We start from the raw sequence: 22,835 nt of genomic DNA on the forward strand, positions 1-22,835 counted from the left end.
CTTGGCCATCATTCGTTACAAATTGACAACTCTTGCTGCAGTCTGATTGAGCAGAACTACTATCTTCAGACATCCAGGCTGTGTAATTACCATCCTCATTTCTATAGCCAAGCACTGGGTAGATCAAAAAAGAACGCCTAGCTTAGTGGGGATACTTTAATTGAGTCATCCATGTGGAATGCTGACAGCTTAGGAGACCGTACAAAGCTGCGCTGATCAGCCAGAGAAGAACTCCCAGCCATTCCTGCTGTTTCGAAATCTTGTGTAGGCTTAATTCAGCCTTACAAAACTACCATGAAAATGAACTAGGTCAGGTATAAAATCCACCTTCTGCCATGGTGACTGAAGATAATTTGGGGGCATGGGGTAAGAGTTGGGGGAACCAGATTTTTCTCACCCCCTGGTGAGGGGTCAATTAGGATGGTTTTATCCAATTTTATGTGCAGAAATCTAACCCCTACAGCAGGGGTCGGCAACCTATCAGAAGTGGTGTGCCAAGTCTTCATTTATTCACTTTAATTTAAGGTTTCGCGTGCCACTAATACATTTTAATGTTTTTTAGAAGGTCTCTCTCTATAAGTCTATACATTATATAACTAAACTATTGTCGTATGTAAAGTAAACAAGGTTTTCAAAATGTTTAAGAAGCTTCATTTAAAATTAAATTAAAATACTGATCTTTTGCCGCCGGCCTGCTCAGCCCGCTGCCAGCCTGGGGTTCTGTTCACCTAGGCCGGCAGCAGGCTGAGCGGGGCCTGCGGCCGGGACCCTAGCTAGCAAGGGGCTGGCAGCCAGAACCCCAGATTGGCAGGGGGCTGAGTGGGGCCAATGGCCAGGACCCCAGACTGGCAGTGGGCTGAGCAGCTCAGCCTGCTGCCGGTCTGGGATTCCGTCCACCCGCTGCCGGTCTCGGATCCCGGCCCTGCCCACATAGAGTGGGTACCTACCTTCTCCCTGGTTCTAGCCCATTCTCTTCCTCTCTCTCTGCACTGAGCTGAGGGTGGGAGTGCACAGAGCACAGGGCTGGGGGTGAAGGAGCAGGCTGAGGGTTGGGGTGTAGTGTCTGGCCAGGAGCTAGAATGAGGGAGGGGGATCAGAGTTGGGGCAGGAGGTTTGGGTGTGGAGTGCTTACCTGGGCAGCTCCCATTTGGTGCGAGGGGTGCAGGTAGGAATGGGGGGGGGAGGTGCAGGAGCTCCCGTTTGGTGCTCACAATGGGGGTGAGAATGTGGGGGGTGCAAGAATCAGGGCACGGGGGGCCAGGTATGTGTGGGGGGTGCTGGAGTCAAGGCTGGGGTCGTGGGGGTTGCAGGGGTCAGGGCAGAGGGCTGAGAGTATGTGAGGAGGGTGCAGGAGTCAGGGCAGAGGGCATGTGAGGGGGGTGCAGGAGTCAGGGCATGGGGTGTGGGGGGCTGGGTAAGTGGGGGGGTTCTGGAGTCAGGGCTGGGGTCGTGGGGGGATGAGGGGTCAGGGCAGGAGGCTGGGGTGTGTGGGGGGTACAGAGATCAGGGCAGAGGGCTGGGGTGTGTGTGAGGGGGGTGCAGGGATCAGGGCAGAGGGCTGGGGGTGTGGGCTGGGATCATGGGGGTGCTCCCAGCCCCCTGCCCTGAGCGGCTCACGACAGGGGGCTGGAGGGGATATGCCCTGATTCCACCCCCCTTCCCCAAGACCCTGTCCCCATCTCTTCTCCGCCTCCTCCCTGGGGCAGCGAGAGCGCTGCGGCTCCACTTCTCCTCCTCCATCGCAAGGGCCATCAGCTGATCAGCGGCAGGGGAGGAGGGGCAGGACCCCAGCACGCTGGGGGAAGAGGCGGGGGTGGGGGGAGCTTGCCTGCCCTGCAGCAGCAGCCACGGACCAAGCTTCTTCACTCTACCCCCGTGGGGGGGCGGGGGAGGCGGAGAAGAGCGGGCCAGGGAGGGCAGGATTTTTAATGGCTCACTGCTGCCTGCTGGGGTCCCGGCCTGGGTTCGGCAGCGGGCGCTGAGTGGGGCCGGCGGCTGGGACCCGGCAGGCAGCAGCGTGCCGTAGGTTGCCGAGCCCTGCCCTACAGTGAAGTTCTGTTGCTGTATAAAGCCAATTCAGATTGAAGGGTAGAATGACTCCAAGGTCTCTGTGGCATTCTATATAAATAACAGTTTGCATTCTGACACTTACCTCTTATTCTCCAGTTGCCATTGACCACTTAAAGGACAGGTTGCAATTAAAATGAAAGAGTCTGTGACCTGAAACATCAATTGCAATTTTAAAAAAGTAGTTACATTGATATCAAATGTGACACTTTCAGTTCCGGGTTGAGACAGGAGCTGAGAAGATCAGAACAGCTCCCTTTTGAGTGAAGAGATACATTTCAGCATCTCTGTGGCTCCAGAGTGCAGGCTGAAAGCCATGGAGGACCACCAGCCAAGAGCATTTCTCACTACAACATTCAACTCCTGGAGTGATATCCTGGCTCCATTGAAGCCAACTGGAGTTTTGCCATTGACTTCAGCGGGGCTGGGATTTCCCTCATTGGTGTTTTAAAGCACAGTATATTTCTGGATACCACAGTGATGAGCCTGTTATAAATTCTTAGACATAAAGAAACCTTCACTCCGTCACAACAAAGGGTCATGTCTGGCTACCGCTGAAGTCAATGGTAATGTTTCCATTAATAAATGTAGATTTGGCTCAAAGTATTTTGACTTGGATAATCCATTATCTGCCTGTGAAGAAGGTTTTATGAGTAGATTGAAAGTAAGGCTGAAATGGGTCTAGGCTGCAAGATTTTAAATGTAGATGTCACTGAACTGTGTTTTGAGACACATGGTACCATATTTTCCCAGAGATCAGTGCCATGTTCAAACAAATCCTGTAAAAGGAATCCTGGATTCTGATTGCTTTCAAAGTTTGGGGTATAAACCCTCTACTCCAGGATCTTAGTTACAGCAAGATTTGAAAATAACACGTATACTTCTGAATGTGAAATTAGGTTCTTAATATGCTTATTCAGCAAAGTAAATCTATGCTAAATTGGCATCTGGGATTAGACAGAAGTTATATCGCACATTTATGATCCACAAACCATTAGCACTGTCAAATGTTTCACTGAAGCCTAAAAGTAAATTGCAATGCTCGTGTGTCATCTCCATGAAATATCTGACATCTATAGATTTTAATGTTATGCTTGCAGGGGAAACTCCAAGTATCATTATTATGGGATCCGTCTAAAGCCAGAATCTCCACTGAATCACTTACAGGAAGACACACAGTATATGGCGATGAGGCAACAGCCCATACACCAGAAACAAAGGTATGTGCCCCCTGCTTCTCAGACCTGCTAGTTGTGGCAATGGAAGCTGCGAGGAGTGGTTTCCCCAAAAGAGCAAAACACTGGGTCCCACCTCAAACAGCAGCAGCAGGAGCTTGAGATGTTTAGCGTTGGTTATTTGCAAAGGGACTGTACGCTGCAGGGTAGTGCATGGCATACATTAAAAACCTTGTGTAACTTAGTGATAAGGTAAAGTACATGCTATAGGACAAAGGAAGGCACTGCACTTAACAGAGCTTGAAGTTGCTGATACTGAACAAGGATAAAGAAGGATTGAGGAAAAATTTTGATTCCACAAACTATTCCTCTTTGCCTTTTTTGTGCAGCAAAGGCTTGGACTTGGGCTGCCTGTTGCTATGGTGAACACTACAGAATATCCTTTTCACTGCATCCCAGGGACGCAACTTTTTTCTGACCTCTGCTGTTCACTTATTTGTGTTTAACCAGTGGAAGGGGTCTTATTTTCCTTTCATAGACCACCTAGTGGAAGAGCTTCAGATGGGGCCCAGTCAGACTCTCATCTGGTAATTTTGGGTAAAATTAAATGAAGGTTATGATGCAAAGCAACTCTTGAGTTGCCTCTTGGGAGCTTCAGCACTCTTGCTTCTGGTTGGAGTGGAGGCATGGAAAAATCTCAACTTTTTTTAGTTCCCAAACAGCAAAAAAAAAAAAAAAAATAGCTTATTCGCTGTCTGACCTTGAGCAAATCATGTAACCTTTCTCTCAGCCCCAGTTTCCCTGTCTATAAAATGGGGAGGATAATACTTATCTCACATGGATGATGTGAGGTTTCATAAATATATGTATATAAAGCATTTGGAGAAGGTGGTACAGAGACATGAAATATTTATTGTTGTTTCCATCCTATTTTTGCCTGAAGCTTCCGTAGTATTTTTGAGATTGCTTGGTATCAGGCCTCATCTTCAGTGAAATCTTGTTGCTATTAGAGAACAATGTTTTTACTTGGTTTAAAAAAACCTGTGTGTAAAACAGTATTATTTATCTAGAACACTTTTTTAATCTACCAGTGTTTAGCTCTCTGTTAGAAACAGGCTTGTGAAACCATGCTTAAACACTGTTTAAAACACAATTATAAATAAGTGGTAAAGCTCTAATGCAGGCAGACATTAGACTTTTACTGGTACTGCCTCACTTTAATGGATCGTCCTAACATTTATTGCATGTCTGATATGTTAGGAGCAGCGGGGGGAGGGCCAGCTATCGGTTTACACAGCCCATTTGTAATATGAAGGAGAAGTTAATGTGCTTCATATTCTGTCTTGTAAATGGCATCCCAGGCACTTAAGACACATTCCTGATTGTTTACCCTGAGGGGGCACAGTAAAAGCAACTAGTGCAATTAACAATATACATATCAGAGCCTCAGTCCCTTCACTGGAGCCAAATGGTTTTATTCATTTCAGCATTTCCCTCCCCCATTAAATGTAGGCAAACCATGAATGCACATGACGCAAACTGGGACATCCAAACCAGGTTGGCTTCCCCACCCCAATGTGAAATTGACTGGTCTTAGGCCATTCCCAGTGGGCGCTGTCATCATCACAAAAGCCCCAACCACAACTTGCTTTGATTGCCTGCTCCCTCACTAGCAGCATCGGCAGACAAGCCAAGAACCAAATAGAGCATAGGAACCGAATTATCCTAGTGGCTGTTTCTCTGGGTCAAGGCTGAGGGGGGAGCATCTACTCTTCTGCTTGTATTCCATGGATAAGAAGACTTCAGGCCCCAGGGCAGTCAAACTAGAGCCATCCACCTGCTCTAAATTGTCTTCAACATCTAGCAATTAAAAAAAGCAGATACAATGCTTCTCTGAGATTAGTCAGGAAATGTCCACTACTATTAGTTATTATTTGTGTTGGGGTAGCACCTAGGTGCCCCAGTTGTGGGCCAGGAACCCACTGTGCTTGGTGCCATTCAAGTATGTGTCATTTTATTTTAAATGCAGAGCAATATAAATGACACTGCTGCCTTCCTGTTATTAACTGTGTAGAAACAAGCTGCATTTGATGCTACTTACACAATATATTTACCTCTCTGGGATTGTTTGAGATGGATAATTTGGCCACATTTTATATTAAGAATACGTTTATAAAGGCTTAATAAATGATGAATCCATGTTATAAGCATATCACAGATATGAATAATATGAGTTATAGTTACAAGCACATCAGCAGGTTTGCAAACCCCATGGTTATAAACCATCTGTTGATCTAACAATCGATTAACCATTTATTAAAACAATTATTTATAATTTATTAACCCTTTATAAACTATTTATAAATGTACGCTGACCTATTAAGCGACTTGTTTGTTTGTTTGTTTGTTTAATGCAGAAGTGTTATACTGGTATAGGACTTTGCCAGAGACCTCTTTCACTCTGTGTGTGTTTGCACATTTTAAATGTGCATACTACCAAGCTGTACTTTGAGGGTTTTTTATATCCCTAGGTATAGACCTGCACAGAAGATGGAAGGCATAAGGGAGAGTGGATCCAGCAGTAGCCTGCACACTACTCCAGAACAGTCTGTTGCAGCTCAAAGTCAACACCATCAGCAGTTTATAGGTGAGGAAATTCAACTCAAATTCCACACTTCCTTTCAGTTTTCTCATTTCTAGGAAATGCTGCTGGTTTCTAACTTGAAAAGGCTTTGCAACCTTGCTTAGCAGACCCAATCTATTGCCATTCTAGGTGTGTGTTTATTTTTGACATTTGCCAAAGATATCCTAATAAGTGCTTATTATACCATATCTTTTATTTTTACATTTGCATCTTCCCTCACTCACCCTATTATACCCACAATCCGCACAGCTTTCCTCAGTCACGCTGCAAAGATGTCATGTGTCGCATGCTTCGGTTCTTAAAAATAGCATTTAATTATATATATTACTTAGAAATAGCCATCTTTTCTTTAAAATTCTCCCTGCAATCTTAAGATTCTACCTCTGCTGACTTCTGTGGGGCTTCTCAAGGTGGGACACACTACAACCAGAAGAATGGAGCCCTTAACTAGTCATTTTTTAAATTATATTTGCTTTCATCTAGGTTTCCCATTCATTGAACTTCGCTGAGCCTCAAAAAGGCTTCAGTTTAAGCTGAGTTGGGGGTAAAGGTTAAGATAAACTTCCAATAAAATGAAAATTATTCTCCTGTCCTTATGTTGATGTTATGGCATTCTAATCAATAAGGCCCACGTTCTCTTTTGGATCTGCTTCCATTCCTCTTGATAATGGAAAAACTAGCAGCCCTGCAGAACAAGGGTAACAGAAGTCTTAATCCTAGCTCTTTCTGTGGGGATGACTCAAATGAGAGAGCCTCCAAGATGGTAGATTTGTTGTGATTGCAATGCATACACACATGATAGAAGCATGCACCTTGCACTGTCCCTTCCAAGGTTTGCATTCAAGTCTTGGGGAAGCTAATCTTTCCTACAACAAAGACATACCATTCAAGTCCAACTACTCTGGGTGAGGTTCATGTCCAGCAGTGCATTCATCTATTACATTAAAACCTTAAGTAAGCATTCAAGAGATCAACAAATACTTACTGCTTAATGCGGGTGGCCTTCTAATAATGAATCCGAACTATATTCTATATACTTTGGGCAATCTTTTAAGAGGGGAGATTGCCTAATAAGGCTGGCCTCCTATATAGATTTCCACATGTGTGGGAGGAGAACTGGATGCAACATACACTGCCTAATAGTTGCCACAGTTGCCCGCATTTTTTCTATTTAAGGAAGACTGTGTTAAGAACTTGCTGGATACCAGCTCCTCCTTCAAAGGAACCTAAGAGGAATGAAAGTGGGTACTAAAAAGTGAGACCAACAGTTTACCCAATTACTTCCCAGTCCAAACTGCAGGTGTGGGTGTTGAGGTTTTTTCCCCGTATTTCTGAGTAATGACACACAAGAACACGGCCATCTCTGAGCAGTCTCTAAAATGCAGTTGTACCTGTTATGTCTGCCATCCAATTAAATTTTCCATTGTACTCTCAAAATACCGAAAGGATGTAATTCAGACTTCAGAGAAAATCTAATGGGAACACACATTATAGTGGTACAAAGCATTCATGTTTCTTTCCTCCTAGTTGCAATAAAAACATTTTCTTTTCTGCAATGAATAATTGGACAGTGGTGTTCTTTTTTGGAAGTGACATGTTGAAGTATTGGACAATCAGTCTCAATTCACTAATTTCATTTAGTTATCTGAAATATGAAATGTAGCAACCGGCTGCTGCAAAATTACATCCTAATTCCTAGTCTTATAAAACTATGAATGCCTGTTAAAGTTTGCTATCTTTCCCAACTTTTCTCCTAGATGTAACCCATGTCTTTCCTGATTTCCCGGCACCTGATCTAGGAAATGTCCTCTTACAAGAGGGGATCACCATGAATGATGTCAAGACTCTACAGCTTCTTTACAGACGACACTGTGAGGTAACTATATAGGCCAGAGGTGGGCAAACTACAGCCCGTGGGCTACATCCGGCCCGTGGGACCCTCCTGCCTGGCCCCTGAGCTCCTGTCCGGGGAGGCTAGCTCCCGGCCTCTCCACTCCTGTCCCCTCTCCCCTGCAGCCTCAGCTCGCCACGCTACCAGCGCTCTGGGCAGCGGGGCTGCGAGCTCCTTCTGGGCAGCGGGGCGGTGTGGGTGGCTCCCGCTGGACTCTGAGCAGCATGGTAAGGGGGTGGGGAGCAGGGGAGTTGGATAAGGGACAGAGGATCCCAGGGGGCAGTCAGGGGACAGGGAGCAGGGGGGGCTGGATGGGGGGTGGGGTCCCACTGGGGGCAGTTAGATAGGCGTGGGAGTCCTTGGGGGGGGGGGTCTGTCAGGGGGTGGGGTGTGGATAGGGATCAGGGCAGTCAGGGACAGGGAGCAGGGGGGATTGGCTGGGGGGGATCTTGGGGAGGAGGGTGGTTAGGGCCGGGGGCTCCCAGGAGGGGATGGTCAGGGGACAAGGAGCAGGACGGGTTGGATGGGTTGGGAATTCTGAGGGGGGCAGTCAGGGGGTTGGAAGTGGGAGGGGGTGGATAGGGGGCGGGGACCAGGCTGTTTGGGGAGGCATAGCTTTCCCTACCCGGCCCTCCATACAGTTTGGAAACCCAATGTGGCCCTCAGGCCAAAAAGTTTGCCCACCCCTGATATAGGCTCTGTTTGCTTGATCAAGGATCTGATTCCATAGTGTGCTCCCTCCACTCCAGTCCTGCTCTCTTGAGGAGTGGGTTCTGAACAGGAATGTTTCTGATTGGCTTGATAGCATAGTTCAAGTTATTTCCTCCCTGTGTGATCTGCTTATATTCTCTGTGTTAAAACAACACATTGCAGATTGTTCTACTTTGTATCTAATCTAATCCATACGGCAGGGTATTCCACTTACGAAGAAACTGTGATAGAATGTTATCAGAGCATCTTATGAACCATCGTCTTTTATTCTTAGGCCACTTTGGATGTTGTAATGAACCTTCAGTTTCATTACATTGAGAAGCTATGGCAGTCCTTCTGGAGTTCTAAAACACCATCCAGTGATGGCTCCACCACCATGCCTTCCAGGTAAATGGTTACACACTTACCCTTGCTAAACTTTGGATGACCTAAGTTTTACTAGTGTTTTACCTTAGAGATCACGAGTGGTACAGTTTTCAGCTTCATGATTGTATTGATCTCTAAGAGTTAAAGATGTTAACTACCTACCAGGAGAGGACACTATTTTAGGAATAGAGTTAGAAGTATGCTATTGTAATTATATACCAGATGCAGAGGATTTTACTATCTGTTTATTTGATGTGCTGTTACCTTTGATTACAGACACTAATCTAAAACATGTGTTATTTTGACTAACAGGAATGGGTCACTGCTTTTGTAGAAGCCCCGTTTAAGCAGACATTTAGAACTGCATGCCATTGAATGTTGTTACAGAATGACATTAGAGGAAGCCAATAAGAACGTAATGACATTTGGATAAACTGGGACTCGTTCTTAATCAGGTTGCCGTGAAAATTAAAAAAAAAAAAAAAAAAAAAGCCTTGTGTTCTGGGGCAGATAATGACAAAATGTGCTGCTTTGATCTGTTAATTGCATTCTTGCCTGGTTCTCTGTCATTCCCTATTCTTCCCTGTTTATGTGTTAGAAACCTGCCATCAAGGGACAGGGAAACGGACAGTGAGTGAAAATAGAGGAAATTGAAATAGTTTGAATGGTAATGAAAGTCTAAATAGTATCCGCTTCCACTGACTATATATAAGGATTTCAGGTCCTAATGTTTTATACTCCGAGCAAGGACATTTGGGAAATGGAGAGAAAGTCCCCTCATTCTCCTAATAATCTTAAAATTCTAACCTGATTATCCTCCTCAGATAGTGCCCAATGGGTGGATCGCTGCCAAGAAACACTGTAACTGCAGGTTTCTTTTCAGATGTTTAGTTTAGAGAGTCACAGATAGGAAACAAAAATAGGAGTGCATAGTAATTGGGATCCAGTCATGGAACATTGAGGTGTTGTTAAAAATCTTACAACACTGAGAAAATTATTACAGGCAGGCTGCACAATCAGGGAAGACACAAACATCAGTTTCATGCATTGCGGCTGCAGTCTCGCAAGATTTTACTCCTCAGGAAATTCTGTGCCAAAAAATTAAAAATTCTGCACACGATATTTTAAAATTCTGCATATTTTATTTGCAAATAAATAAATGCTCCAGCATGGCAGTGGGGAGCGTCTGTAAATCATCCTGCATCCCCCCACCCGGGACACGGACTCAGCGGTGAGGCTGTATCTGACCCTAACACAGTGCAGGGGCTGAGCCTGTCCCAGAAACCCCCTGGGGTCCTGCCCCTCCGCACCAGGCATACCAAGAACATAGAATCATAAAAGATTAGGGTTGGAAGAGATCTCAGGAGGTCATCTAATCCAACCCCCTGCTCAAAGCAGGACCAATCCCCAACTAAATCATCCCAGCCAGGGCTTTGTCAAGCCGGGCCCTAAAAATCTCTTAAGGATGGAGTTTCCACCACCTCCCTAGGGAACCCATTCCAGTGCTTCACCACCCTCCTAGAGAAATATTTTTTCCTCCTATTGAATCTAGACCTCCACCACTGCAACTTGAGATTATTGTCCCTTTTTCTGTGGTTTGCAACCACTGAAAACAGCCTAGCGCAGGGGTGGGCAAACTTTTTGGCCCGAGGGCCACATCTGGATGGGGAAATTGCATACAGGGCCATGAATGTAGGCTGGGACAGGGTTGGGGTGCGGGAGGGGGTGCGGTGTGCAGGAAGGGGCTCAGGGCGAGGGGTTGGGGCAGAGGAGGGGTGCGGAGAGTACAAGTGGGCTCAGGGAAGGGGGTTGGGGTGCAGGAGGGGGTGCACAGTGTGGAAGAGGGCTCAGGGCAGTGGTGCAGGGAGGGGTGTGGAGTGCGGGAGGGGGCTCAGGGCAGGGGGTTGGGGTGCAGGAGGGGTGTGAGGTGCAGCAGGGGGTTGGGGTGCAGGCAGGGGGCTCAGGGCATGGAGTTGAGGTGTGGGGTGCCGGAGGGGTTCGGGGTGTGGGCTCTGGCCTGGTGCAGCTTACCTGGAGCAGCTCCAGGGTGGCAGTGGTGCGCTCTGGGGCCAGGGCAGGCTCCCTCAGCCTCTCCTCATAGGTCATGTGCTGCAGCCTCCTAATCATTTTCGTTTTCCTCCGCTGGACTCTCTCCAATTTGTCCACATCCCTTCTGTAGTGGGGGGCCGAAAACTGAGCGCAATACTCCAGATGTGGCCTCACCAGTGCCGAATAGAGGGGAATAATCACTTCTCTCGATCTGCTGGCAGTGCTCCTATTAATGCAGCCCAATATGCCGTTAACCGTCTTGGCAACAAGGGCACACAGCTGACTCATATCCAGCTTCTCGTCCACTGTAATCCCCAGGTCCTTTTCTGCAGAATTGCTGCTTAGCCAGTCGGTCCCCAGCCTGTAGCAGTGCGTGGGATTCTTCTGTCCTAAGTGCAGGACTCTGCACTTGTCCTTGTTGAACCTCATCAGATTTCTTTTGGCCCAATCCTCCAATTTGTCTAGGTCACTCTGGACCCCATCTCTACCCTCCAGCGTATCTACCTCTCCCCCCAGCTTAGTGTCATCCGCTTAATAAATAATGCAACACTCACTGTAGCTCCTCTCCCACTGGCAAGCGAGTGGGACAGAGTCTTGAATGCATGCTCAACCCTGGCCCCCGATCCAGGTGTGGGACAGGCAGGCTCAGCCTGGCAGGATCCAAGTATGGAGGGCTTAGTGTGGGGGGATCCAGGTTTGGAGTGAGAGGGTTCTGTGTGGGGCAATCTGAGTGTGGACAGTTTGGGGGGGGGATCTGGATGCACAGGGGCTCATTGGGGGGTTCTGGGTGCAGGGGAAATGGGACTCTATGGGGGGGTCCAGGTGAAGGTGGTTGGGGCTCAGCAGGAGGGGTCTCAGTGTGGGAGGATGGTGCTCGGTGGGGGGGTCTCCATGTGGGTGACTCTTGCAGGGGGGTCTGGGTGCTCGGGAAGTGGGGTTTAGTGGGGTGAGGGTTGGGTTTGGGGGGCTCGGCAGGGTAGTCCAGATGCAGGAGGGTGGGGCTCGCAGGGGAAGAGGAAGTCCTGTCCTCCCCAGCCCAGCCCCAGCTGGGGCTAGCAGCTAAGCCCAGCGCAGGGTAGGGGCCACCGGCCAGGGCATCCTCAGCCCCCCTCCCCACCCGCGCAGTGATTTCCTCTCTGCCTGCTGCTCCAGGTGCCTGAAATGATGTGCCCGCACTACAGGGGAGGGGCATGTGACCACTCTTGCAGCTTCCCTTTGCTTCCCCATCAGAAAGTCATTTTTCTAACTCTATTCCTAAGATAGAGTTTTGTAATTATGAACAAGATAATGTACGGTTTCCAGGTGCCATCTCAGGAGAAAAAAAGTTACTTAAAAATACTAAAAAGAAGAGTAAAGATCCTTTTGTCCATGTATAAAGGGATATTGAGGCAAGTTAAATTGACCTCATTCACTTGAAGACAATGCTGTGTCCTTGTCGCAGCATGGGACTGGCTTTTCCTCCATGAAAATGTTTTCAGTATTTGTTTTCCGGGCAAATTTGGCACTGGTCGTATACAATACCTGGCAATACAACTTAATTTGACTGCTCAGTGGCAGTCAGTCTGCTCAGCAGCAATGTGATAGTCAAAAGGAGTCGGTTGGACAGCAGAAAAGAGAGGTGTGGATGTCTGGGAATGGCAAGCCGTACTGTGAGGAACCAGATGAGCCCTTGCTTGTTGAAAGGAGTGGAAAAAAAATTTGGGTTATGAGCTGCATTTGTTTTAGAAAGATGGGAATGGGGAATCACTGAGCCAGAAGGAGGCAGGGAACTGTTGTGGGTGGTTGGATTGGTGGCAATGAATGACCAACCTTTAAGAGAGGATTGGAGGAATGAGAGGAGCTCCAGATGAGCCAAATGGGGTGTGTGGATTGGAGGTGAGATCCTGGCCAGAACTGGCAGAGACATGACAGAGAGCAGAGCTCCCAGAGGTGGTTACGTTCCTACAAATGATCAAGCACCACTTCCTCAGAGAGACTCCAGAGGTTGTCCTTCACTAAAAACCCAAGCTGTGTTTATTCTAATGAGAACTAGGGAACAACTGTCCATGCATAAAGTGAAACATGCCGTTAACACTACATTACTCCTTGCCATGCAGTGAAGAAGAACATGAAGGGGTCATCCCAAAGGACAAGCTCATCAGCCTGTGTAAATACGATCCTATCCTGAAATGGATGAGAAGCTGTGATCACATCCTGTATCAGGCCCTGGTGGAGATCCTCATCCCTGATGTGCTAAGGCCGGTGCCTGGTAAATATGTTGTGAAGTGATCAGAATGGCCTGGGGAGCCCGGACTCTTGCCCAACTTTCCCAACTTTTTTTTACTGTTTCACTCCATATTGTGCGATAGAAATAGATGGGTCACTGCGGTTGGCTACCACTTGCCATAAAGGCTGGTGCAGAAGGGTTTTGTTTTGTATTAGAGCTTGTATGTTATGGCAACAGCCGTCTCCTCTATATGGAATGATTCCCATCCGTATCATGGCTCCTGGATGCTTTGATGTATTTTTTCCATCTTTTAAAAATTCAGTTAATCACATTATCACAGCCTCAGGCTTTGGCCAGGAACCAAACTGGAAAATGTAGGCTTAATACGCATAGAATGTATTTAAGCATAATTAATCCATGTTGAATACTTCCTTAGAGATGTGTGTCTTTCTGTTATGTCACATCATTCTGGCCCAGGCTGCACATTATGGATTTTTCTCTCTCTCTGTATATATTGATACTGGTTTGGGAGATTAGCATGGGATGCAGAGGCTTTTACCCCCAAGCCCCTGATTCAGCAATCACTGAAGTCTCACTGCAAGCAATGAGAGTGAAGCACATGTTATGTACTTTACTGGATCAGTCCCTCATTCACTAGCTCAGACTCTGTCCATGTCAATAGTGACCAAAAGGTACTGCCAGCTGATGGCATCAGTGCAGTCACTAGTGGCAGAAAACCACCACTGTGTGCCCTTCTGTTGGCAGGAGAGGAAGGATGGTCTGGAGGTTTGTGTGCTAAGCTGGGACTCTGGAAACATGAGTTCAGCTCCTAGCTTTGCCACAGACTTCTTGTGTGACCTTGGGAGAGTCACTTGAGGCCATCTTTTTAAAGGTACTGTATTTAGGTAACTAACTCCCATTGAAATCAGTGTGAGTTAAATACCTTTAAAAAGCTGGGTCTTTTGTCTCTCTTTGCCTCAGTCCCCCTTCTGTAAAATGGGGATGATAGCACTTCCCTACCTCTGGGGGCAGTGAGGATAAATACACAAATCATTGTGAGATGCTCAAATACAACCGTAATGGGGGCCAGGTAAGTACTTTAAGTGTTCAGTTTTAATGGAAGAGGCAAGGACCAAGTGGGCTATAAATGGCCCCGGTATAGGTGGGGTTGTATATGTCAGGATGGAAGCAGGATTGTTAGCTAGGCGGCGTGGAGAAAACTCTTGGTGTCGCTGCCTGGCTTTGTCCGGGAATAAACAAGGTTTGCTTCTTTAGAACTGCCAGGCCCGCCCCTTTCACAACATCACAGTTACTGAAAGTGAAAACTTGTTTTTTAAATGCCTCTTTCCTGTCCGCGATTTTTGTTGTTCACCACAAACCCAGCAAAAATATATTAAAAAACATGTTTATTTGCTATTGTGACCTAGTAAATAAAAAGGAACACGTTAAATTGGTTTTGATGCAAAAACAACCAAAAAGGCACTTTAACAATATAGCTTTACAATGGACACAAGGCAAAACATTTGCAAACCTGGGTACACAGAGTTGGGCTCTGAACTCCATATTTAGGCAACTAAATAAGTGACCTGGTTTTCAGAGATGCTGAGAATCTGCAGCTTCCATTCACTTCACATCTCTGAACACTGGGCTACTTTTGTTTAGTTGCTCAAATATGGATTTAACAGCCTGCCTTCAGGCACCCAGCTTTGAAAATGTTAGCCAAGGTCCTCAGTAAAAGCCTGTCTCCATAAGTACCTTTTGCACAGAAGCTTAATTGTCATTATTGGTCCATACTGGTCAGAGAATGGACTCTGATGTTGGGCCTTATTGCTAATTGCATATCAAACAAAAGAGATTCACAGATTCCAAGGCCAGAAGGGACCATTGTGATCATCTAATCTGACCTCCTGTAGAACACAGGCCACAGAACTCACCCAAAATAATTCCTGTTTGAACTATAGCATAGCTTTAAAAAAAATGATCCCATCTTGTTTTTAAAAGGCAATTGATAGCTTCAGTGCTGTGAACTTCTAGTCATCTGTAACCCATGCACTTGAACATTATTGTTATTATTATAGATGCCAGTAGTCTTAGAAAAGTGTTCACATGTGCCTCAAATAATGAGAGAAAGCTATTTAATTTGTTGGATAAAAATCACAGCCTGATTAATATATTTCAGTCTCCGTTACTTTGCAAGACCCCAATGGACTGCATTCATTGGATTAATCTGTAACGGCACTAGACTCCCATGGTACAATTTCTGATCCAATAGCTATTATCTCGATTTAATATCTCCCAGGGTGGTTCGAGGCTGACAGGTCTCATTAAAGCAATTTGGAAAAGCCGCTTTAACTATCCTGACTTCTCTCTTGCAGGCACCTTGACGCAAGCCATCCGCAATTTTGCAAAGAGTTTGGAAGGATGGCTGATGAATGCAATGAGCGATTTCCCCCCACAGATAGTCCAGACAAAGGTAAACAGCGGGAGTTTGTTACAAACAGGGGGAAGTGTTTTGTAACAGTTTTGTGCAGTGGTTCCAAGCCACTGGTATTTCAGGCTTTGGTGACTGGCACTCCTGGCTCACCTTAATGACATGCCTCTGCTGGGCCTTGTTACACCATCACTGCTCACTTGGCCAGTTGGGCATAATCCGTGCTCAACTAAGCGTAATAAACAGGCAATGTTGAGCCAGAATAGCAAGATGTGGGGAGAGGTCCATGATAACCTGACATGGACATCTGGATGTGGTGATATCTCCTCATGGGATATATGGTCATAGCCGCTTCATCTCATGAAGCATGTATGCTGGAGCCTGGATTTGCTATTTCTAACTCCATGCTTCAAATGTAGTACTCAACAGCGAAGATTAATGGTTCAGACACGGTGTTCATCAAGCACTTACCACACCCTGTAGATGCAGATAAAACAGTGTGCAATAAGGCATCTGCAATGGAATGATGCTTTCCTGGAGAGAGAGCTAGAATGCAGGCAGTGACTGAGGAGCATTGGCAGGTCTTGTTTAACTGCACTGCCTCCTCTACTTGTCACTTCTGCCAGCCTTTGATTTACATAAGCACTAAATTGTCCAAGCTGATAACCATGATCAAAGCTGCTCACTTTCCGCTCCAGTCATACGTTTCTGTAACACTCACCCCTGCTGCTGACATGGAGTCAAGGGTTCCACTCTGAGAACTTATTTAGACAAATGAAGTGACAGGATTGCCTTGGGAGGATCACAGAAATGTAGGGATGGAAGGGACCATGAGAGGTCATAAAGTCCAGCTTCTGTGTTGACACAGCATCGACGATATCTTCTCTGTCTACTACTTCTCTATCCGTGAGGCCAGTACCCTTTCAAAGAAGAAAATTAGGTTGATATGAAGTAGCAATGAGCTATTACAGTGAAGAGTGCTAGCAAAGATTTTTAGGTAGCAGCATCAATAGAAGAGTGTTGTGCTTTTATGCAGTAGCCAAGAGTGGCTTAGTGCTTGTGTCCAAAGTGTTTTGGAAGGTATGTGTGTAACGGCCCTGTGGTCTTTGTACCTTTTACAGGTTGGAGTAGTGAGTGCCTTTGCACAGACATTACGGAGATACACTTCCCTGAACCATCTGGCTCAGGCAGCTCGCGCTGTGCTCCAAAACACCTCCCAGATAAACCAGATGCTCAGCGACCTCAATCGAGTGGACTTCGCCAACGTGCAGGTGACTTTTTGATGTTTCAGTTGAGGCCGCGAGATGTGGTGCAGGGATTCTTAAACTACAGTGGCCTGCAGAAACCTGACTGGTCACATAATGCTAGCTCCTTCTTATTTCCGACTACCAGATTGCACTACAAGACAATGAAGCATACATTAAATGCTTTCCCAGTATTGCTTTTCTAGGAAAACAGTTGCTATAGGTGCCAAAGGGATGTCATACAGTTGTGAGTAGGAAAGGAGGTGTCCACAAGACAATCACTTTATAAAATGGGGCTCATGCTATGGACAAGTTTGAGAAGCCCTGATTTTAGTGCTTTGGGCAGGGGACTGGGAGTCTCCTGAGTCTTAATCCTGATTTTTAGCAGGTCACAACCTCTCTGTGCTTCAGGTTCCCACCCAATGAAACAGGGACGCTAGTACTGACCTACACCATGTGGTGGGTTGAGAGGCTTATTAATGTTTAAAAACCACTTTGATATCGGTTGGTGAAAGGGTTAATGTTTGGGATTTTCAGAAGTGCGTGTGTGATTTAGAAGTATAGGTCCCTTTTAAAACCTACAGGACTTGTGCGCCTAAATCTCATAAATGCTTTTGAAAATTTCACCCAGGACTAAAGAGTTAGGTGCCCAAATCCCATTTAACTCAGTGGCAGTTTAGAACATAAGAACAGCCATACTGGGTCAGACCAAAGGTCCATCTAGCTCAATATCCTGTCTTCCGACAGTGGCCAATGCCAGTTGCTTCAAAGGGAATGAACGGAACAGGTAATCATCAGGTGATCCATCCTCTGTCATCCACTCCCACCTTCTGGCAAACAGAGGCTAGAGACACCATCCCTGTCCATCCTGGCTAATAGCCATAGATGGATCTATCCTCCGTGAATTTATCTAGTTCTTTTTTTAATCCTGTTATAGTTTTGGCCTTCACAACATCTTCTGGCAAAGAGTTCCACAGGCTGACTGTGCATTGTGTGAAGAAATACTTTCTTTTGTTTGTTTTAAACCTACTGCCTATTAGCACCTAATGAGACATCTTTTGAAAATCCCAGATCTTGCTGCTACATACAGAAGTTCTAGTCATGGAGTACTGTGCCAGAATGTTATTCTGCTGACTTGACGTCTTTTCCTTTGCCAGATATGAGTCAGGATGCACCAAAAGCCATGAGATGGAATGAACAGCAGTTTTGCTCAGGCATGTAAATATTGATTTCTAATTTCCTCTTGTGCCCTTGGCAGGAGCAAGCCTCATGGGTGTGCCAGTGTGAAGAAGGCATGGTGCAGAAGCTGGAGCAGGATTTCAAACTCACACTACAGCAGCAGAGCTCCCTTGATCAGTGGGCCAGTTGGCTGGATAACGTTGTCACCCAAGTTCTAAAGCACCACGAGGACAGCCCCAGCTTCCCCAAGGCAGCTAGGCAGTTCCTGCTGAAGTGGTCCTTCTATAGGTACAGGTCTTTTTTTATCCTGGAAATGTATATGTACCTGCTGGGGACTTCTAAATACCTTGCTGCTAAATTGTATTTTGTCCATCCGCAGGCCAGACTTCAAAAAGAAAAGCCATCCAAGGTCAATATCCTAAAACCTGGGTCCCTAAAGTTAGGTTCCTAAATCACTCTACCCTGGCGTGAATGACTACACAAGTGTTTAGGGCAATGGAAAATCAGGCCCTGATTCTCTGTCTTAGTTCCCCATCTGTGAATTGGGGATAATAATCCAAATCTCCTTTGCTAGGGGGTTTGTGAGGCTAAATTAACTAATGTTCTTAAAGTGCTTTGAGATTTTGGGTGAAAGGAAGAATTTAACGATTGCGTATTAGGTACTGCACAGTATGACTCAGCATTTCCCATGATTCTCCCCACTCTAGAATTCACACCAGCCAATCTGTGGTTCTAAAATGTGTCCAAAATGTTTTGTTTCCCAACCATTCTCTAGCTCTATGGTGATCCGTGACCTCACCTTGCGCAGTGCTGCCAGCTTTGGTTCCTTCCACCTGATTCGCCTGCTCTATGATGAATACATGTTTTATCTGGTAGAGCATCGTGTTGCCCAGGCAACAGGGGAGACACCAATTGCTGTAATGGGAGAGGTGAGCACTATTTATGCCCCAGTAACAGAACCCAAACTGAACAGTGGTTAAAGGGACACCACTAGCTACCCTGTGCTCTGAACATGTTGTACCAGCCATTTTTTCTGAAGGATTCACTAATTTTTGGTGCCTCTGTTTTTGGCACCTAACTTGAGATGCCCTGGGCCTGACCTTTCAGTTTCTTCCTATTGAATGACCAGGAGTTGAGTGCTCAGCACCTCTGAAAATCACACACAAATTGGCTCAAGTTGGGTACCAAAATATGGAAGCACCCATTTGATGGCACTTTGGGGGAGTGTGTCTAAGACATCCCTGCAAGTTACATACCCAAATCCTATTGACTTTTAATGGGATGGAGCACCTAGCTCCTCTAGCCCCTCAAAAACCTCAACCTATGTCCACAGTCAACCACTTCCCCTCTTTGGGTTTTTGAGGGAAAAGTATTTTTACAAATCACAACACTTTGCCAAATCTTTGTGGTTTTATGACTGTGGGCCTCGGACACAGGTGCTACACTTAAAGCCACTGCCAAATCACTTTTTAAACCGACTGGATCTCAAGTTTATAGTGTCACCTTAAAGCTTGCTGTCCACATAGAAAATATTTAGTAAGAAAGTTTCCTTGTTAGTATTAACATGCTAGATTAAAACAAATAAATTTAAAAATCTAATTTGCAATGTGGAGTTTATACTGTTGTTGGTTTTTTTTCCCTGCAACTGACACAGTGAACCTAGACAAGTCAAGTTTCACCATCTGTTTAGTTAGTTTCACTTTCTGATTCTGATCCATTAGCCCAGGACTTAATTTTCTTAGGACCTCAGCACTGCAGTGGATTGTTTAAATACACAAAAACTTGTTTTAATTGAAAAAGAATTTTAAAATGCTATGGAATTATTTCTGTTTATAGTTCTAACAAGCCCTGATTGTGGGCTTTAACTGTTTGACAGTTGGATTTTCCTTCGTTAGACTCTTGTAAATATTTGTATGCGCCATAAACTTCAGAAGGAGAAGGATTCTTCAGAGCATAAGAGAACTAATCCCATCTTTTCACGTACATCTCCTCAGTATTTTATTGCTCTTACTAACTTATGTTCTTACTACAGCTTTGTTTTTCATGGTCTTACCCAGCAGTTCAGCTGGTGCCTCAATTATTATAAAGTAATAAGGCACTGCAAGAAGTCAGAGAAGTATTTATCATTCCAGGTGACTTACTAAAATAACAGAGGCAAGCAAACTAACTAATGCAGCTGATTTAAAGTTGCTCTTTAAAGGCTGTCTGAGTGGCCATGGTAAGGTGAAAGGCCTCACGGTAGCTCTGCTTCCTCTTTCAGTTGCTGGATACACACACGCAACGTGAATGCTATTTATTGCAATCCAATGACTGCTGTTAAGAGCAGAGCAGACAGGCAGCAGAGAGGGAAGGTGCCATGTGCGTATGGTCGTGTGTGTGCCTGTGAGCCCAGAGAAACCCAGCATCCTGCCATTTGATGCTGACAGGTTGCTCAGCACAAGTTTGCGCTTGTTTAGTGCTTCAAGCCTAATTCCACAAGGAGCTCACGGATTTGCAGACTGAGTTTAGGGTCCTGTAAGGTAGAAGTTTGGGCCTCACAGCTAGATACATTCTTTAAAAAGGGATGCTGTCTTTGACAAGGGCCAAGTGGTTATCCAATTCAGGATACTCTATCCTGTAGGAGAAAATTAACTGGGGATAAAAACTAGTAGTGTCTGGTGTCTCAGTGGCCTAGAGGAGTGGCAATAGGAGATGGAGCCTTTCACCTCTGAAGCCACTGCTTTGAGTCTAGCCTAGGTACGTTAGTCCCTGCCATCTCCCAGCTGTGCAGTGTTGACAGTGTTCCCAGTAGATCGCGAGCACCTCAACTGGCACTAATCTGCCCCCTTAATAGATACATCCAAAGAAAGGCCAAGCATTGAATGGGCCATGCAGACTGAATCCTCCTCTCTGTCTAGCTCAGCAGTGAGGCACTCTGGGGACAGCACACAAGGAGTTTTAGAGCCCTCAGCGTGGTGCCTTTGACCAACACTGACTCTCAGCAGCTCTCTTTGTCCAGGAGGTGGCACTGTGGCCATACAAGCAGAAGATCATATTTTAAATGAAAGAAATTGCCTTGCACAGAGCTGTCTGATCTACAGATGTCAAGTAACAATAAAAACTCGAAAGAGGCAAATATGTTTTGCTTGTTTGTGATTAGAGCAGTTTACTGACCGAGATCTACAGCTGAAGAGCGCCGTAAGGGCGCTACCTATTATTGGCTATTACTGGAGCTCATGGGAACTACAGAAATACAAATAATAATATAAATGCTCTGGCTATTACATTTTTTTAAAAACAAAATTTAGGTCCAAGTCTCTAATAGTGATGGTCTGCTCGCGATTTCAGAAATGGATAAGCAAGTTTCTCCTCTTACATTACGAGAGTCAATTTCTGTCTCTTGAGCTGTGTATGGGCTTTGTGCATGTTAGATACAAATTTGCTCACTGACTTAAATGGGAGCTGTGATGGGTTCCTCCCGGGGTTCCACCTAGAGTGGGGTACCACGGAGCCCCCTGACCCGCCAGCCTGGGCTCCCACTCATCCTGTGAGGCTGTGACAAGCTGCACACCCACTCCCAGTCTCACATTCTCACCAGCACACAGGTAGAGACACACACACATAATAATGCCTGCATCTGTAATTTTCACTCCATGCAGCTGAAGAAGTGGGTTTTTTACCCATGAAAGCTTATGCCCAAATAAATTTGTTAGTCTTTAAGGTGCCACCGGACTCCTCATTCCTTTTTGTAAGAAAAAGGTAACAGCTAGAAGTGACACAGATCTTTAGATGGTTGCCCAGCCCAGTCGTGATATTTAGCACTTCTGTACCATGTTAGTTCTTCAACATCACTGTACAAACATTAAACAAACTTAATCTAAAGCCTTTCAGCTTTTGAATCACTAGGAGTTGACAAAACAGAGCTATTCCCTGAACAAAAAGACTTCACTGAAAATCAGCATCTTAAAAGAACCATTAAGGATCTTTCAAAAGAACAGTCCAACCAAGGCTGCTGTAGTGACACTCTTGTTACATTAAAAAGAACAGGAGGACTTGTGGCACCTTAGACACTAACCCATTTATTTGTTACATTAAGGCTGGCGTAGAATGAAGGGAGAGCTTCCTGTTTCGTTTGCAGGTGTAAATCAAGCAGACCTTGCTTATTTTTTTCCTTAAAGTGCTCAGAGTTTAGGGGAGGAAAGTGAATGAGATTCTGCTTATCCCAGGTGTGAAAAAGCAGACGGGACCAAAATCTATTCTTGTGCAAAAATCTCTTCTCCCTGAAGTCAAGAAGACTCCACAGGTGTGACTGTCAGCAGGAATTGGCCTGTGTTCTCATTCTCTTCTCGAATCACACACATTCCATGCTACCCAACGTTTTCCACTTGGGAAAGAAGTCCTCATTTTTCTGCCCCAACTCAAACTCACTAACTTCAGGTTTATTTAGCTTTAAGTTTTTGGAATGAAACTCAAAAGAAATCAAATGTGAGGTAGTTTTATGATGGATTAAACTGCTGGAGAACCAGCAAATGGACTGAACCTGCCTTTAGTCTATTCAACTAGTCTGTCATCACCTGTTAAGAAGTGGATTTAAAATTCTTGAGAGAGGGGGGAGGGAGAAACCCACAACATTGTGTGTAGAGCTTCCTCCAGTGCTTTTGCAACCCCTTAAAAGTACAAAGATGCCTTGGCCTGTGGAACTAGGTTGAGTATAAGGAAAGAACTTAACTGCCCTGTGCATCCCAGTACAGAAAAATACATCATAGAAAAAAATTAGATTTCTTTGATTTTTAGTACAGTTCAATACAGTATTGAACACAGTGCATCATACATCTAAAGCCTCTCGCTGGAAGGTTCTGTAAAAGTTCAAGGACTGGTATCCAGAATGGGATG

At 45.5% G+C, this 22,835-nt stretch overlaps 1 protein-coding gene across 7 annotated transcripts in view; it reads left to right on the forward strand.

Moving 5' to 3' along the window:
* The window catches only part of RFX2 (regulatory factor X2), a 100,692-nt gene that overhangs the window by 72,738 nt on the left and 5,119 nt on the right, over positions 1-22,835 (forward strand). For 5 of the 7 annotated variants that reach the window (XM_048831178.2, XM_048831176.2, XM_048831180.2 and 2 more), the window contains exons 8-16: positions 3,168-3,287; positions 5,774-5,889; positions 7,644-7,762; positions 8,763-8,875; positions 13,000-13,151; positions 15,485-15,582; positions 16,662-16,811; positions 18,043-18,251; positions 18,739-18,892. In XM_048831178.2, coding sequence (XP_048687135.1) covers positions 3,168-3,287; positions 5,774-5,889; positions 7,644-7,762; positions 8,763-8,875; positions 13,000-13,151; positions 15,485-15,582; positions 16,662-16,811; positions 18,043-18,251; positions 18,739-18,892 — 1,231 coding nt within the window. The remainder of the gene's footprint in view (positions 1-3,167; positions 3,288-5,773; positions 5,890-7,643; positions 7,763-8,762; positions 8,876-12,999; positions 13,152-15,484; positions 15,583-16,661; positions 16,812-18,042; positions 18,252-18,738; positions 18,893-22,835) is intronic. The other 2 variants (XM_048831179.2, XM_048831181.2) reach the window with 2 other exon arrangements.

The sequence above is a fragment of the Caretta caretta genome, chromosome 25 (assembly GCF_965140235.1).
Source record: "Caretta caretta isolate rCarCar2 chromosome 25, rCarCar1.hap1, whole genome shotgun sequence".
NCBI classification, from domain to species: domain Eukaryota; kingdom Metazoa; phylum Chordata; order Testudines; family Cheloniidae; genus Caretta; species Caretta caretta.